Below are 14,372 nucleotides of genomic sequence, written 5' to 3' on the forward strand. Positions count from 1 at the left end.
TAGACTCGACCTAGACTAGAACATTCACCTGCGGCTCGCAGTCACCTTCCTGCTTTCTCTGTCCCACCATCACGATGTCAACGCTCAGTAACTGGCTCTGGGGCGTGTCTCAACTCGATGAGGCTGTTGGTGAGCCGATTTCTTCCCTCAAATCCACTAAGATTTGACAGCTTTTCAGACAAAGCGACCTCGGAGTTGCTACCAGCTGGTATGGAGGACATTGCGCTCAACCTCGAGATTTGCGACCAAATTCGGTCCAAGTCTGTGTCAGCTAAAGACGCCATGCGCGCCCTGAAACGGAGGCTAAACCACACGAATCCAAACGTGCGGAATCTGGCGCTGGGGGTAGGCAACTGCTGTCTGTATTACTCTGTTGCTTACTTGCATTTACAGCTGACCGACGTATGCGTCAAGAACGGAGGGGACTTGTTTCTTGTCGAAATTGCTTCGCGGGAGTTTATGGACAATCTAGTCTCCATTCTCAAGATCCCGATTCTCAATCTGGAGGTCAAGAATAACATCCTGCGACTCGTCCAGAATTGGAGTATTGCGTTTGAGGGCAAGCCAAGCCTGAGCTATGTTAGCACAGTATACAAGACGTTAACTAGTGAAGGTGCGGTGTCACTGCAACTCCCGTTGACCCTCCTTGTTCATTAGTGTTACCGCATAGGCTTCAAGTTTCCACCGAAAGACCTTTCCCTTGCCAATTCTGCCATGGTCGACACCCAACAAGCACCAGAATGGATTAACTCAGATGTCTGTTTGCGGTGTCGGACACCTTTCTCGTTCACCAACAGAAAGCATCATTGTCGTAACTGCGGCCAGGTGTTCGACCAACAATGTTCATCCAAAGTTCTTCCACTACCCCATTTCGGAATCACGCAGGATGTCCGTGTTTGCGATAGTTGTTACCCCAAGTTGACCAAGAAGAATGAGCGGAACGACACCAAAGGCCATAGACACTCTGCAAGTTTACATGGGACGAGGAGTCGTGCTGCTCGTGATGCATCGGATGCGGATCTTCAACGTGCAATCCAACTTTCTTTGCAGGAAGTCGGTGCTGTCAACGGGCGTAACCGGGCTGGATATACCCCATATCAGCCGGACCCGTCTTCTTGGCAGTACTCAGAACCGCCCATCGTCGACCGCTCAACTCATCCAAAGAGCCAAGCCGAAGATGACGATCCTGATCTCAAGGCGGCAATAGAAGCCAGTCTTCGTGAATCGGCTGCGCCACGGCCGAGTGCACCGATGGCTATCGAAACTCCCCGAACGGAGGAACCCACTTTTGCCTATAAAAATTACTCGCAATCATATCCGCCTGCCGTCAACCCACCTCAACCAGTTGCTCGTGTGCCTTCCCATGATCTGGCCCCGTTAGAGTCCGATGCAATCCTGACGTTCAGCCAGACTGTGGAGCAAGTCCAACAGCAAGGCGTGAGGGACATGTCGAGGTATCCGGCAGTAAATCAACTGTATGACAAAGCAAATAGTCTGAGGCCCAAGTTGGCTTTGAGCTTAGATGACGCTGGGCGGAAAGAGCGTAGGTGTTTCCCTTAGCGTGCTTTTTTCGATCGTTAATTCAAACTCAGAGGTGCTTTCGGAGATGCACGACAAGCTTTCACAAGCAGTCAAACTCTACGATAAGCTGTTGACAGAACATGTCGTTCAGCCCCGTTGGCAATCTCCACAACCAGCCGTCAATGGGCAATACGCGCCATATGCTCCCCAGCAGCAACAATGGCCTCAAAGTGCGCCGCCACAACAGACGGAACAATCGCACTACTATGCGCAACCTCAACAGCCCCAGTTTACGGGGTCACAAACACAGTATCAGGCACAATATGCTGTCCAGCAGCCACAATATGCCCCTTCGCCCCCCGTTCAACCATACTCTGCTACTCCCGCTCTACCTCCCGTCCAACAGCAACAATACCAACAAGCAGGTCCCAGCCAGTCGATGACATTTGCCCCTCAACCACAGGTGGCTCAATCATCAGGACCGTCGCTGGCTACTTATACACAATCCCCTCCACCACCACCGCAAACGTTGCAACACTCATCGCCATCGGCCCAACCAACCGCTTATTCATTACCGCAATCGCCGGTTCCAGCTCAACCCCAATACTCAGCTCCCCCACATAGTCACTCGCCTACGCTGTCCAGACATAACACTGTTGCTGCATCGTCATCACCGTCAGCGACAGCTGCAACCTATCTTTCCAGGAGCAACACGGTTGCGGCTGGGACCCACCATCCGGTAATGCAACGGCAGCCGTCTGTTCAGCATGTCTACCAACAGCCAACGCAACAATACCCGACCGTTTCTTCCCCTCCTCCAGCACCAATCCAAACTCTGCCTGCATTTCCGGTAGCCCCCACATCGACGCCCCAGACATATTCAATGTACGCGCCGAATATGATCGCGCCGACCACGATCCCGACACAGAAAGAGGCGGCGCCGTTGATCGAGCTGTAGTTACACGTAGTTACCTTTATTTGTTTGTTTGCTTTCAACAACCTTTCGACTTTGAAATTGTACTCCAGCGAGGGCTCACAGCAACAGATTAGATTAGATGGGGGTTGATGACATCAGCCTGTCAAATCGAGTTGTTTTCAACGTTCACCTCTTGCCACCGTCTCGCCTCTGCCTGAAGGCTCAATCCCGCTATCTCATGCTTGAAGGACACGTAGCTGGCTGGCTTTGTTTCTACGACTCGCCGAGGTGGACTTCCAGTCTGCATTGACGAAGCCTTAGACTTTCAAGTTCAGTGACTGATGGCAAACTTGAAGCTTGAAGTGCGGATATCGTTTTTTTTTTGACGCCGATCGTAACAGAGGCATAAAACGCGACTCGCCCATTGGAGGGTTGCTTCTCCTCATTCAAACTATCGTCATCCCACCTCGCTGCGCTCTCTTTCTCCATCTATCGCCCACCACCTGCCTCATACGATGTCGGCAATCTCCTGCTCCTCTGCCTCTATGTCGGCTGTCGCCACCACCACCATCACCTCCGATGAAGGGTGCGTCCATTCTTGTCTCGCCTACTCCAATTTCTTGAATTAGCCGCTCAGGTTTGCCAAACTTTTGGGATCCACTTGTTACCGGCGGCTTGTGAACTCGGCTGTGATTTACCTCCAAGATCGTTCTCCTCAGTCTACAGCGACTCGCTTAACCTCCATCACCAGCAGCGACTGGCAGGCCAGTCGTGCCTACAAGAAGAAGTGGCCTACAGAAGTCATCGTCCGAAAAGGAATAAGGAAGTTTTGTAGTATCGTATGTCGCGCACTGCGAGCGGCGGGCTATCACCTAGCGGGACCCGGAGAGGACGAAGTAACTGACGAGTTTTTATGGATGTCGCGGTACTGACGATTGTAGCTCATCTTGGCGGTTCTCCATGACGAGAGTGTCCTGTGCGCCTTCCTGTCGCTCATTGGGGGGAGGTCAAGACGCGCTGCAAGTTGTCTCTGCGATTTCGACCACGTTGCCGCAGTACTTTGTATGGCAAAGGACACAGCCGTGCGTCGGAGTTGTCTGAATAAGATCAAATTGGGCCTCTCGGATGTGTTGGGGAAATTGGCTGTCTATATCGCCAACTCGTTGATATCGAAGTTAGTCTTTCTTTTCGATCCGGATAAAACTGATTGATGTTCTAGCGAGACGGCGACAAGGCGCGAAGCAGCGTGGAAAGCAGCGCAAGTGTCGGCGAAAGGGCGTCGGGAAGAAAAGGCGCGTCGAACAGCAGAGTTCAAGGCCCTTGAACTCTCGATCGAGGTCGCTTTAATTGCCCAGCAAGCCCGAAATGAGGGAGCGAGGTCTTCAGGTTGTTTTGTTTTGTTTTGCTTGATGTCCTATCTGACGCTTGCAATTGCATAGCTGGTTTGCCGCCGCCGCCGATTCTTCTCAACCAACTTGGTCAAGGTGCGACACTCAACGTGCTTCTATTCATGGCTGACATACACTCTTGGTCATCTAGCGCCAACCTCAGTGCCACCACCGCTCCAAGAGCAGGAACCAAACTTATTATGGGTGGAGCTGTTCGGACCACTGGAGTACTCAACAAAGACCAACCCGGGGCTTGGCACAGACGAGTGTGATCGCGCTCCACTACGTCCCATCAATACACGATAGTGGCCTCTGGAGGTGTCGACAAGGTATGATGATGTTAATCAGCTGCAAGGTTGGTCTGATATTTTTATAGGAAAGCGATGAGAGTGGTTGTTAGGCTTTTGGAACGCATAAGCAGGATTTTTGAAAGGGACAATCGATTTGTTATAAGACAACTGTACATTTATCATTGGATGGCTTCCACAACCGTACTATAGTGAATGTTTTGAAGAGCAACATAATGTCACGACTCGCTGGGTTTTCCCGAGCTAGTTCTTGCAACTGGAGAACCAAACAACGACCCGAGGCGCAATGTCGTAGGGGTCGTTCGCGGTCATTGGCAAACCTCTTCGCGCAGAGCAAACATCGGAGACATTTAGACAGATGAATCGAGGAATTGTGAGATGGACGCTCTTCTCCATAGAAGCATAGCGCGACGGACAAGAACGTCTATCGCATTCCCCGATTCATTCACGACTCTGGATGGGACCAGTTGCACCAGCTTCTCGGGATTTGGAGCGTGAAATGCTGCTTCAACAAGTAGTCGGCGGCTTGCTTTCCTATACAAAAAGGAACTAGAAGCAAATCAGTAAACACCAAGTAACGTGGGGGGTAACGAACTTGGCGAACGGCGTCCGTCTGAAGTGAAGACTGAAAGGGCCGTTTGCGTTATCGGTAAAACCGTTGCGCAGAGCAAAACAGCGGATTGAGGGTTCATGAGACGGACTCTCTGGATAGAAGCATGACGCGACGGACAAGAGGGTTTATCGCAGTCCCCAATTCGCTCACGGCTCTGGATGGAATCCATTGCACCAAATTCTTGGGATTTGGAGCGTAAAATGCAGTGGCAGGTGTAGTGTTTCCACGGCAGAATGCATGAAGGAACTGTGAAGGGATGAATAGAGGCACAATAAAGTAAGCTGACCAACTTTACACCGCTCGCTCCCCATAAAACTTGAGCGCTTGAGCAGTTGTCATGCACATAGAACCAAACAATAGACTGAAGGCAATGATCCCTTCAGTCCACTTGCGTTGACGGCGGACCTGAACGCAAAGCACACATGCGAAGGTTGTGTGAGAGTAGCGCTCTTTAGAAACAAAAGAGCACCGCCCGCACGCCCCATAGTTGTTTCATTTGGCTCCATGCAACACTGACATGCAACAAGTTCTCAGGATTCCGAGTCCGACTGGCATGCTAAAGCAATGTTCACGAGCATGCTCGATGTCGGCTGGGTTGGAAATGATAGCACTGGCACGACGAGTTGCACAAAGCCGTTTTTCGTTGGGGCGCAAGAGTCGATTCTTCGAAAGAAGTAGAACGGTACTTCGTAGGTAGTGGTTGAGAGGAAAGAGATACCAAACGTGACAATCGTAGTCACCTCTCGGAAGTTTGACTCGTTAAGTTGGAGTGCTGCACTGCCAGCCGCAGGGCGATCACTGTGAAACTGCGTTGCGGCCGAAGAATCAGAGCGCCCAGCTGTGTTCAGCCTTTCGGAGAGCTCGATGACTCGGGAACATCATGCCTCCGCCAGTCTGTGTCTGTCAGACGACTCAGACCTGAAGTGGGTTGACGCAAAACCTGTGCTGTGACACCAACAGTCACCATTCACGTGATCGCGACTTGGTCCGTGCGCTGGACGACAGCGACAAAACGTTGCGCTCTCCACTGTGTTCCTCATACTTACCTTGATGGCACAGTTCCCTTCACCTACCTGGAGCTGTGGGCTGCGGAAACTCTCCATTGCACGGCGACCCTGTCCACACAGAGAGCGTTCGTGGTTTGTATGGTCCAGGGCTTCGGCTCATGCACCGTCCCAATATTTTCCAGTCCTGCCACGGCCACTCGGCTAGGCGGGCCTCTTTTTTTTATGACGTTCCCAAGTCCTAACCCTAACCTTAACTACTCGTTACCACAGCGCGTTGTGTACCAGTGCTCGGAAATGCATCTGTTACATAGCTTCTCGTTGAACTCTCATTTTTCATATCGAATCGGAAGGAGTTGTGTTACCATACAATCTTAAGCTTGTTTCCTCACTACTCATTACGCTTCCAGCTCTCGCGCCATGACAGAGTCTTGAACGCTGTCGATATATTTTGTCGGCTCGAGCATATTCTTGACGATGAAGCGACCATCTAATTCTGCATCAACAACGCGGTTAGCAAACACGATACCACTCACTTGGCAAATCGTTTCCTTCTGCTCTTTGTTTTGCTTCTGTTGCATCGCGACATATCCCAGTTTCGACATGGCGCTTCACAAGTCTCCGAAACGCTTCTGCCTCATCAACACGGAGAAACCATCGTTCGTCCAACAACTTGGCAGCCTCAACCCACGGGTCAACCGAGAGGTAGGTGTAGAGGCCCTCGATGAGGACTAGCCGATGATGGGCTTCAACCCGAATGGCGTCGAACGTCGGGTCCTTCAGCGCGTGCGAGAAAGTCGGGGCTGTTATGACAGCTTCTGGGGTGAAAGGCTGTCGCAGGGCCTTGACGAATGCGACATATCCGGCGACATCAAATGTCCAGTGAGCGCCGCGCCGTTCGTGGGCTAGCGATGGGTCGGGAAAGCCGTCGAGGGCAGCACGAGTGAGATGCCAGCCGTCTAGGCCGATGAGCAGAACAGTTTCTTCTTCTAGTAGCGTGTGGATGTTGTGGACCAAACGGTGGGCGAAGGAGGATTTGCCAGCAGCTGGGGAACCAGCGATGCCAACAACGAGTCGGTCAGTCGGTGGAGTTCTGTTTGCTTTGTGTTGGAATGAGAAGATGGCGCCACAAGGACATACTGACGCAGTCTCTGCACAAGCTCGATTGCGAGGGAGGTGGCGATCTCTTCCATGGATGCCTATGGATGCGGATCTCAATGGTCACAGGTAACAAACATTTCTCTTGGTCCAACTTGAACTCGTCACTATTCAATTTATGTAGCTTGGATTAACCGGAATACAACTGCTCTCTGGAAGGCCATTTACCAGTCAGATTTTTTAGACCCCGAATCGCGTGGGGAGCTGTCATCGACTATCATGAGTAGTATTTAGCAAGAGACTACTTATGTACATCGGAGTTGGTATCACTTGGCATTGCCAAACCCCTTGAAGCCCTCCGATATCCACGAACCACTCAGCGAGTTCTCCGGAGAGTGTAGCTTAGGTTTATCGAATGTCGGTAACGGTCCCCAGTCAAACGTAGGCGGCGATGGTGTCGCAGGCGACTGGCCAGGGCTCCTTTTCAGCTGGACAGACCCCGAAACACGACTGCGAGTACCGGCTCCGCGGCGCGTGGAGGGAGGTGGTGACGATGGATTGAAGTTGTCCTCCGGGAAATCAAAGCCCATCATAGGCGTGACTGGGTCAAGTCCAAATTGGATCGGGAAACCTCGTTGTGGTGTTTGGAAACTGAGTGGCGGTGGGGTTGCGGATGCAGCTTGCGTGTTAAGGAGTGGTTCTTTCCTGATGCCCAACAATGCTCGTTTCAAATTGTGAGCCGAGCGTTCCGCATTGAGGGCAGCAGCAGTCGTTATTGCGACATCGGGCGTGACATTCAGCGGTCGTTGCCGACCAACAGGATCCGGTAATCTCTTGTCGCGGCCACTGGAACCATTGGTGTGTGAATTGACCAGGTTGAGCTTGCTAATTCGGGTATGTAGTTTCTCTACGTCATGTGATTGCTTATCGAGAGCCATATCCATGTTTCGGAATGTGCGATTCAAAGTGTCTAAGGTCGGAGCACTTTAGAAGTTCAGTGTACAAACAAGCCAGCAAGTCATAGTACACACCGTAGCCCAGGCTTTCCGCTATCAGCCCTGCTCAATCGTTTCTTGTGCTCGTGCAAATGTGATTCGAGCTTTTGAACCCGATCTTGGACAGCCTGACAATGCATCACTAAGGCTTTTACGGACCTAAAGAAGCAACTAACCCGCACAGTTCTCCGCAAATGAGTCTGGGTTTCGAGATGTTCGGGTCCCAAAGAGCGTGCTTTTAACATTTTGGCAAAGTCCTTGTCATGCTGGGCTTTCAGGAACCTCCCAACCTCCTCTCGTCGTGTCCCCGCTGCGATATAGATCAGAAGACTAGATACATTTTTTCATAGATCACATACCTTTCAACAGGTTGTTTTCCAAATCTCGAATGCGTTTCTCCCATTGAGCCTCCGTCTCCTTGAGATTCTGTAATTCTTGCTCATATGACTTCATCGTGCGGCCAAACTGGGTTGCATCCCGAAGTGACCATTTAGACTGTTCACCTGTATCAGAAGGTCGTGCTGACCTACCCAACTCCACTCGCTTCTGACTAGCGGTCTGCGCAAGTGTTTTGAACTGCAAAAAATGAGCAGATTAACCAACTCAGTTAAAATCACTTACATCCTCGAGTCCTCTAGCCATTGCCGCGAACAGCAATGCACATTCCTTCTGCATTCCTTCCTCCATTGTCGAAAGCTCAGCTCGAGATGGAACGACTGTTGTTGGCGGTGGTACTGGAATGAAGGGCATAGACGGAGTTCCTTTAGTTGGTGCTGACATTGCCGATGGTTCGGGAGTTTTTGCAATTCCAAGGCCTACGAAGAAACTACTGGGGCCGGCTGGTGATGGGCTTGGAGTAGATAGTATCGGGCTACTGAGTTTGGGGAAGGTAGGAAGCGGCAGACCTTCTGAAGGGGATTTTGCGGTTTCCTGCAATGTTGGAGCTGGGGTTGAGGCAAAGGATAGTGCTGAAAGTGGAGGTGTCTTTGGGCGTGAAGGCTTGGGCGTCGTATCCGGTGTCTTGGCTGGAGGAAGAACACCGAACGGTAGTTTGGGAGAAGCGGGCCGCGCCTTGGGAGTAAGTTTTTCGGCTTCATCCCTGGACATAGGTGCAGCGGCGAGAGGTGAGCTCTTGGCAGGTCTTGTGCTCGGCCTACCCAAACCAATTCCAAGAGACGGTGTGATAGGAACTGGTGCAGCAAGTGGGGCAGATGGTGGTGTTGGTTTCTTTTCGGGACTTCCTGGCGGCGTTTCGCTTTCTTCTCGGATAGTAGAGAGACGAGATTCTTCTGAAGAATCTGATTCATCACCGTCCGACTGCGTCGATGATGAAGAATGTGGCTTGAGCGCGTCAGCGTTGGGAGTCGACGAAGGGGAGCGGGAAGGCGGTAATGGCACAGTAGTTGGTGAAGGCGATCGCGAATAAGCATCATCATCTTCCGAACCCGAGCCAAAGCTCTCCGACAAAAAGCCATCATCATCCGGTGGCTCGTCTTGACTATCTTCTGCATCATCCACGCCGTCCGTTTCTGCTTCCACTTCAACAAAGGAGCCCCCTTCTGAGCCCAGTGACAATGAACCAAATGACGATTCTGATGGGACGGTTTCGTCTTTTTTGGGAGGCGGCGTGAAAACAGGTGCTCGTTGTTGGACGGTAGTGGCTGGAGCTGTAATCTGGATGAGTAAAGAGGACAAGTCAGCTACTGAGATCTTACAGGGCGAGTCAATGCTCTGTTCGTCGGCGGCTTTTAGCAGATCTGAAAACGACTTTGTTGGTGTTCCGGCCGGGGTAAAACTACCACCCGATGTCGCAAATGCGCTGAATGCACTGACAGGAGAGGGTGACGACGCTGATATTGGTCCGAAAGCGGATTTCGGAGTACCCAACGCAGATGTGGCTCCGAAAGCCGGTTTTTCTGAGACTGGGGTCGAAGGATTAGGCGATAAACTGGTTGTTGTCGGGCCGAACGCAGATACCACAGGAGAAGCTGGTTTGAAGAAAGGCGACGACGCTGGCGTTGGCGTGCTATTACCAAAAGCGCCGAAGCCTTCGGCAGGTTTGAATCCCGTGGTTGCGGTTTTCAGGTTACTGAATGCCCCAGTGGTTGGCGGCGAAGGGGTGCTATTGGTAAATTTCAACGGCGAAGGACTATCATTAGTTGAAGCTGGGGTTGGTGACGGCGAAGATGGTCCGGAGGCTGAACTGGTCGTCAATGCAGAAAATGCGGAGGCCGGGGTCGAAGGGGCGGAGGCTGTACCAAACACACTTGTGCTTGGCGTCCCACCAAAGGCAGATTGAGCTGGAGAGGGAGACGAGTTGGAGGGTTTACCAAATACGCTTGTCGTTGGCGCCCCACCAAAGGCACTGTTTACTGACGCAGGAGCACCAAAGCTAGATTGGGCTGGAGAGGGGGATGGCTCGACATTTGGAGACGGCGAAGATGGTGTCGGAGTAGATGTGAAACCAGACGGGCCTGTCGCAGCAAAAGCACCAAACCCACCAGAGGCAGGTGCCCCAGAAGTAATTTGAGTTGAGGCCGGTTTAGAGGCAAAACTCGTTTGTCCGAAGGCAGGTTTTCCAAAGGCGGGCTGTCCAAAGGCCGGTTGCCCAAAGGCGGGTTGCCCAAAGGCAGGTTGCCCAAAAGCAGGTTGTCCAAAGCCAGATTTGCCAAATGCGGATGATGCTGGCATTGAATCTTTTGTGGTCGTATTCCCGCCAAAGGCACCCCCAGTGAATGCGTTCGAGGATGGAAGTTGTGGATTGCTGAAGGCACCGGTGGATGCAGCACCGAATGCACCAAACCCGGCGGCAGGCTTGACCAAACTCGGATCTGAGAATTTTGAAGTGGCTGGATTCGCTGGTTGGTTGGCTGGATGATTTGGGGGCAGTGGAAGGGGACTAGGCGAAGAATTAAAACCTCCAAATAATCCGCCCGTGGTGGATTTTGGTTTGCTGTCTAAGCTCGCTGCACCCAGAGACAAACCACCAAAAGAAGGGCCCGTATCATCTCCCATCGAAATTGAGGGGGTGGCGGACATGGGTGGTGCTACAGGTTGCGAAGCAACGGTACTTGAGGAGGAGCTTCCTCCGAAAGGCGACGGATTGCTGGAAAAAACCGAATTCTGTCCAAATGGCGAGGGAGCGGAATTTTGCCCGAAAGATGACTGCCCAAAAACGGATGTTGTTTGTGAGAAGGGACTCGGCGCCGTGGGTTGAGGAATGGTGGATGTAGATTGAATCAGTCCACTGTATGGCTTAGAGTCGGGATGGGTGATATACCATGCCTGGACTGTGCCATCATTGAGATATGCCAACATGATGGGCATTTCATCGGTCAAGTCCGACTCGAGGGATAGAAGGTAAGTATCTTCGTCGTTCTTGTCCAGAGGCACTGTGAGCGGATTTTCCTGCGACTGCTGGTACCACGCAGACCCCGCAGAGCCGTGAACTTCAAGATCGGTCGACGAATTATCGCCGACTACCATCAGTGTAGTCTCGAGACCACCAGAAGCATCAGAATTCCAACGGGGTAAAATTAAGACTCGGGAATTGGGAGTTCGTTCAGGCGAGGGGAATGGGTGAGCGAGTTGCACGACGGTTGTGATGTTTGACTGGTGGTTCAAGGATACGATGTGATGGGCAGGCTGGTCGGAAAAATAGCTAGTGCGAAATGTGAATGCGGGACCAAGCCAATCGAGAGAAACAAGAGGCGGGCTTGCTGTAGGAGGGATGTGTTTGAGGGGCGCCGCGTTATTGAATCCAAATGTAAGAATATCGCCGGATCGCAGGCCAACTGCGAGTTGTTTACCCTTTGGAGACCAAGATGCTGATGGTCATGAGAATTTGACGAAGGTAACAAAAAAGCACATAGAACATACCAGCGACGGGTAAGTTATCAGCATCTGTTGCGCGCCATGCTCCCTTAGTTTGCATTTGGGCATCCAACATTTCGACTGTGCCGTCCATCCTCACGATAGCCACGAGTTGAGCAAGATCGCCGTCATTGCTGGGATTGGGTAATATCTGTAAAGGTAGACCCGAGGAAGCCTGATACACTTGAAGTGGGCTTGATGGTGACGAGGACGAGAACAAAGCCCCAGTGTCATAGATGACAACCTGGCCGTCTTCAAGTCCGGCCAGAAGGCGCGTAGCATTACAAGCAAAAGCGATTGTGACGGGATTCCAGGGTAAAATGATATCGGGTTGGAAAATTCCACCGCCACCTGTCTTGAATGCTTCCCTGAGCTTTCTCGATGGAGAGACGATAAGACCTGGAAAGAAAAATGGGAATGGGAATTAGAATTCGAACGACTAGATTCGTCCACAAACCATTGGAGGTTGAGGCTGCGAACCAGCCTCCATTCGCGTTGGTAGTTGCAAAGGTCCTCCTAGCACTCGAGGGAGCCAGGGGTTCGGGAGAAAGAGTGACACGAGACTGTTTATTGAGAAGGCGGAAGGTGGGGTACTGGACAAGTGTCAAATGAAGCGAGGGACTGGGAGGATATTGTGACACGCACGGTAAAGCCATCTGCTTGTGGTAGAGTGAAATTTGGATCTAGTTTGACCGGCGACTGGTCTGGGGGACGCAATGGCGCGAAAGCCATGGTCAAGCACAAAGTCGCGTGAGTCACGACAACCTGAGCGTGACTCTGCCCACCATGGCACCTCAATCGACCCAACCTCAAACGCTGCAGCTGAGTGTAACGACCATGGTATATACTATGTCATGCGCCCACCATAGCTAATTGACGCATTCAAGTCCAGATTAAAGCCAGCAAAAATAATGAAGGGAGCCGTGGAACCTCTACCACAACCTCGCCCACCCCATGTTGGGCCGCGACACATAACCGGCATTGCTTTCGATGATCGGGGAGACCAAGTTATTACGGCGTCTGACGACGAGACCTTTCGCTTATATAGCTGCAAATCTGGCAAGCGAGTTTCCTCTCATTTACAATCACCCGTTGTGCTGAACTGCTGCTTGTGCAGACAAACCAAGATCCTCCATTCCAAGAAATACGGTGTCGATTTGCCTCGATTCACACATAAAAATACTGCTATTCTACACGCGTCGACCAAGGAGGATGACACCGTTCGATATCACTCCTTGCACGACAACAAATATCTACAATACTTCAAAGGCCACAAGGGTCGCGTGGTGTCACTAGAGATGTCTCCCGTTGACGATGGCTTCATGTCTGGCTCGGAGGACCGCACTGTCCGTCTTTGGGATCTCCGCGCTCCGACTTGTCGCGGTCTCTTAACACTTCCCGCCACGCCCCTCGTCGCTTACGATTCTACTGGTGTCGTATTTGCCGTCGCGGTGAACCACTACTCCCGTATACTGCTCTACGACCATGCCAATTACGATAAAGCGCCATTTCTTGTCATCACCCTCGAGGACCCCACCCTTGGTCTTGTTTCCTTCCCCCCACGACCAATATACATGACTTCGCTTGCCTTCTCGTCCAATGGCAAATATCTGCTTGTTGGTTGCTCCGGCGATGCGCATTACATCCTAGATGCCTTCGAGGGCCACTTGCTGGCAAAACTGGAAGGGCATGTTGGTTTAGAGCGTCGCACATTGTCCGCTCCTACGACTATTGAGCCAGCCAAAGGTTGTAGTGGGGAAGAAGTCGGTTGGACCCCAGACAGTAAATTTGTCATTAGCGGAAGCCTAAACGGGAAAATTCTGATATGGGACACTCAAAATCTACCTTCAAAAGCGGGTGACGTCGACTTAAAGGTTCCTCCGTTAAGAATTCAGCCTACCGTCGCCCTTGATGGACATCCTGGACCGTCCAGATGTGTTCGATTTAACCCTCGTCTTGCGATGATGTGTTCTGCTGGGGCTGAACTGGTGCGTTGTGTCCGACTCCTTTCTATGGGTCTTCTACATCTTGTCTAGGCGTTCTGGCTGCCGGATATGGCAGGGGAGGCCGATGAAATTGCGCAGAATCTATATAAGAAACGCGCCATCTGAGTCGGTATGGAACCAATGCACAGCCTGTGTTTATGTACTGTCCTATAGTGACCCAAACCATTATTTGAGTGTCAGTCATGATCTTCTAGATACTTGGCCTTACATAAAGGACAATGTTTGGTGTCCGACGTCTTCAGTGACTTCCACTTGTCTATAGCATCTAACATAACCAAACCTGGAGTGCCAACATAATAACCCCAAGCCAAACGGATCTCAGGCTATAAAGGAACATGCTACTATGGGTAGGCCGCCCGGCGTGCAACTCAACGGCCTGGGTTCGCCTACCCCTCCTGTAGTATGTCTCCTTCATCGGATCGGTTGTAGCGGCTTGTCTGACTTCAATAAGTTGAATAACCAAAACCATCGAGATAATGTTGCACAGGAGGAAGGCAACAAGGTACATAACTCCTCGTTTCCCCTTGCGCTTTATCATTATGACTCGTTGATTCTCCCTTTTTTTGGATTGACCCGCGTTGCGCTACGCCCACCGCCAGCGGCAGATAAAAGAGACATTGTCACGGTTTTCACTGGTTTTCAACACCATC

The 14,372-nt window shown here is 51.5% G+C and overlaps 4 protein-coding genes across 4 annotated transcripts; 3 read left to right on the top strand and 1 right to left on the bottom strand.

Annotated features, from left to right (window-relative positions):
* Nucleotides 1-74: 74 nt before the first annotated feature.
* MIND_00422600 (Vacuolar protein sorting-associated protein 27) lies at nt 75-2,479 on the top strand (the record flags this gene model as incomplete). The annotated part of the gene is made up of 5 exons (XM_037361041.1): nt 75-129; nt 179-345; nt 394-613; nt 671-1,543; nt 1,593-2,479. The coding sequence occupies 5 exons, from the start codon at nt 75-77 to the stop codon at nt 2,477-2,479; spliced, it is 2,202 nt and encodes a 733-aa protein (XP_037221333.1).
* A 473-nt stretch (nt 2,480-2,952) lies between these two features.
* On the top strand, nt 2,953-4,131 carry MIND_00422700 (uncharacterized protein; the record flags this gene model as incomplete). The annotated part of the gene is made up of 6 exons (XM_037361042.1): nt 2,953-3,023; nt 3,075-3,333; nt 3,379-3,611; nt 3,657-3,823; nt 3,877-3,921; nt 3,977-4,131. The coding sequence occupies 6 exons, from the start codon at nt 2,953-2,955 to the stop codon at nt 4,129-4,131; spliced, it is 930 nt and encodes a 309-aa protein (XP_037221334.1).
* A 2,017-nt stretch (nt 4,132-6,148) lies between these two features.
* On the bottom strand, nt 6,149-12,448 carry MIND_00422800 (uncharacterized protein; the record flags this gene model as incomplete). Its single annotated transcript, XM_037361043.1, has 9 exons — nt 7,175-7,832; nt 7,880-7,971; nt 8,020-8,153; nt 8,203-8,419; nt 8,465-9,510; nt 9,559-11,670; nt 11,723-12,115; nt 12,174-12,309; nt 12,362-12,448. 9 exons carry the CDS (start codon nt 12,446-12,448, stop codon nt 7,175-7,177), a joined length of 4,875 nt encoding a protein of 1,624 aa, XP_037221335.1.
* Nucleotides 12,449-12,502: 54 nt separating this feature from the next.
* Nucleotides 12,503-13,827, top strand: MIND_00422900 (WD-REPEATS-REGION domain-containing protein; the record flags this gene model as incomplete). The annotated part of the gene is made up of 3 exons (XM_037361044.1): nt 12,503-12,556; nt 12,604-13,704; nt 13,753-13,827. The coding sequence occupies 3 exons, from the start codon at nt 12,503-12,505 to the stop codon at nt 13,825-13,827; spliced, it is 1,230 nt and encodes a 409-aa protein (XP_037221336.1).
* Between the last annotated feature and the right edge of the window lie 545 nt (nt 13,828-14,372).

Source organism: Mycena indigotica, assembly GCF_014461135.1.
Source record: "Mycena indigotica strain 171206Taipei chromosome Unknown Mind.scaff0004, whole genome shotgun sequence".
Lineage (NCBI taxonomy): Eukaryota > Fungi > Basidiomycota > Agaricomycetes > Agaricales > Mycenaceae > Mycena > Mycena indigotica.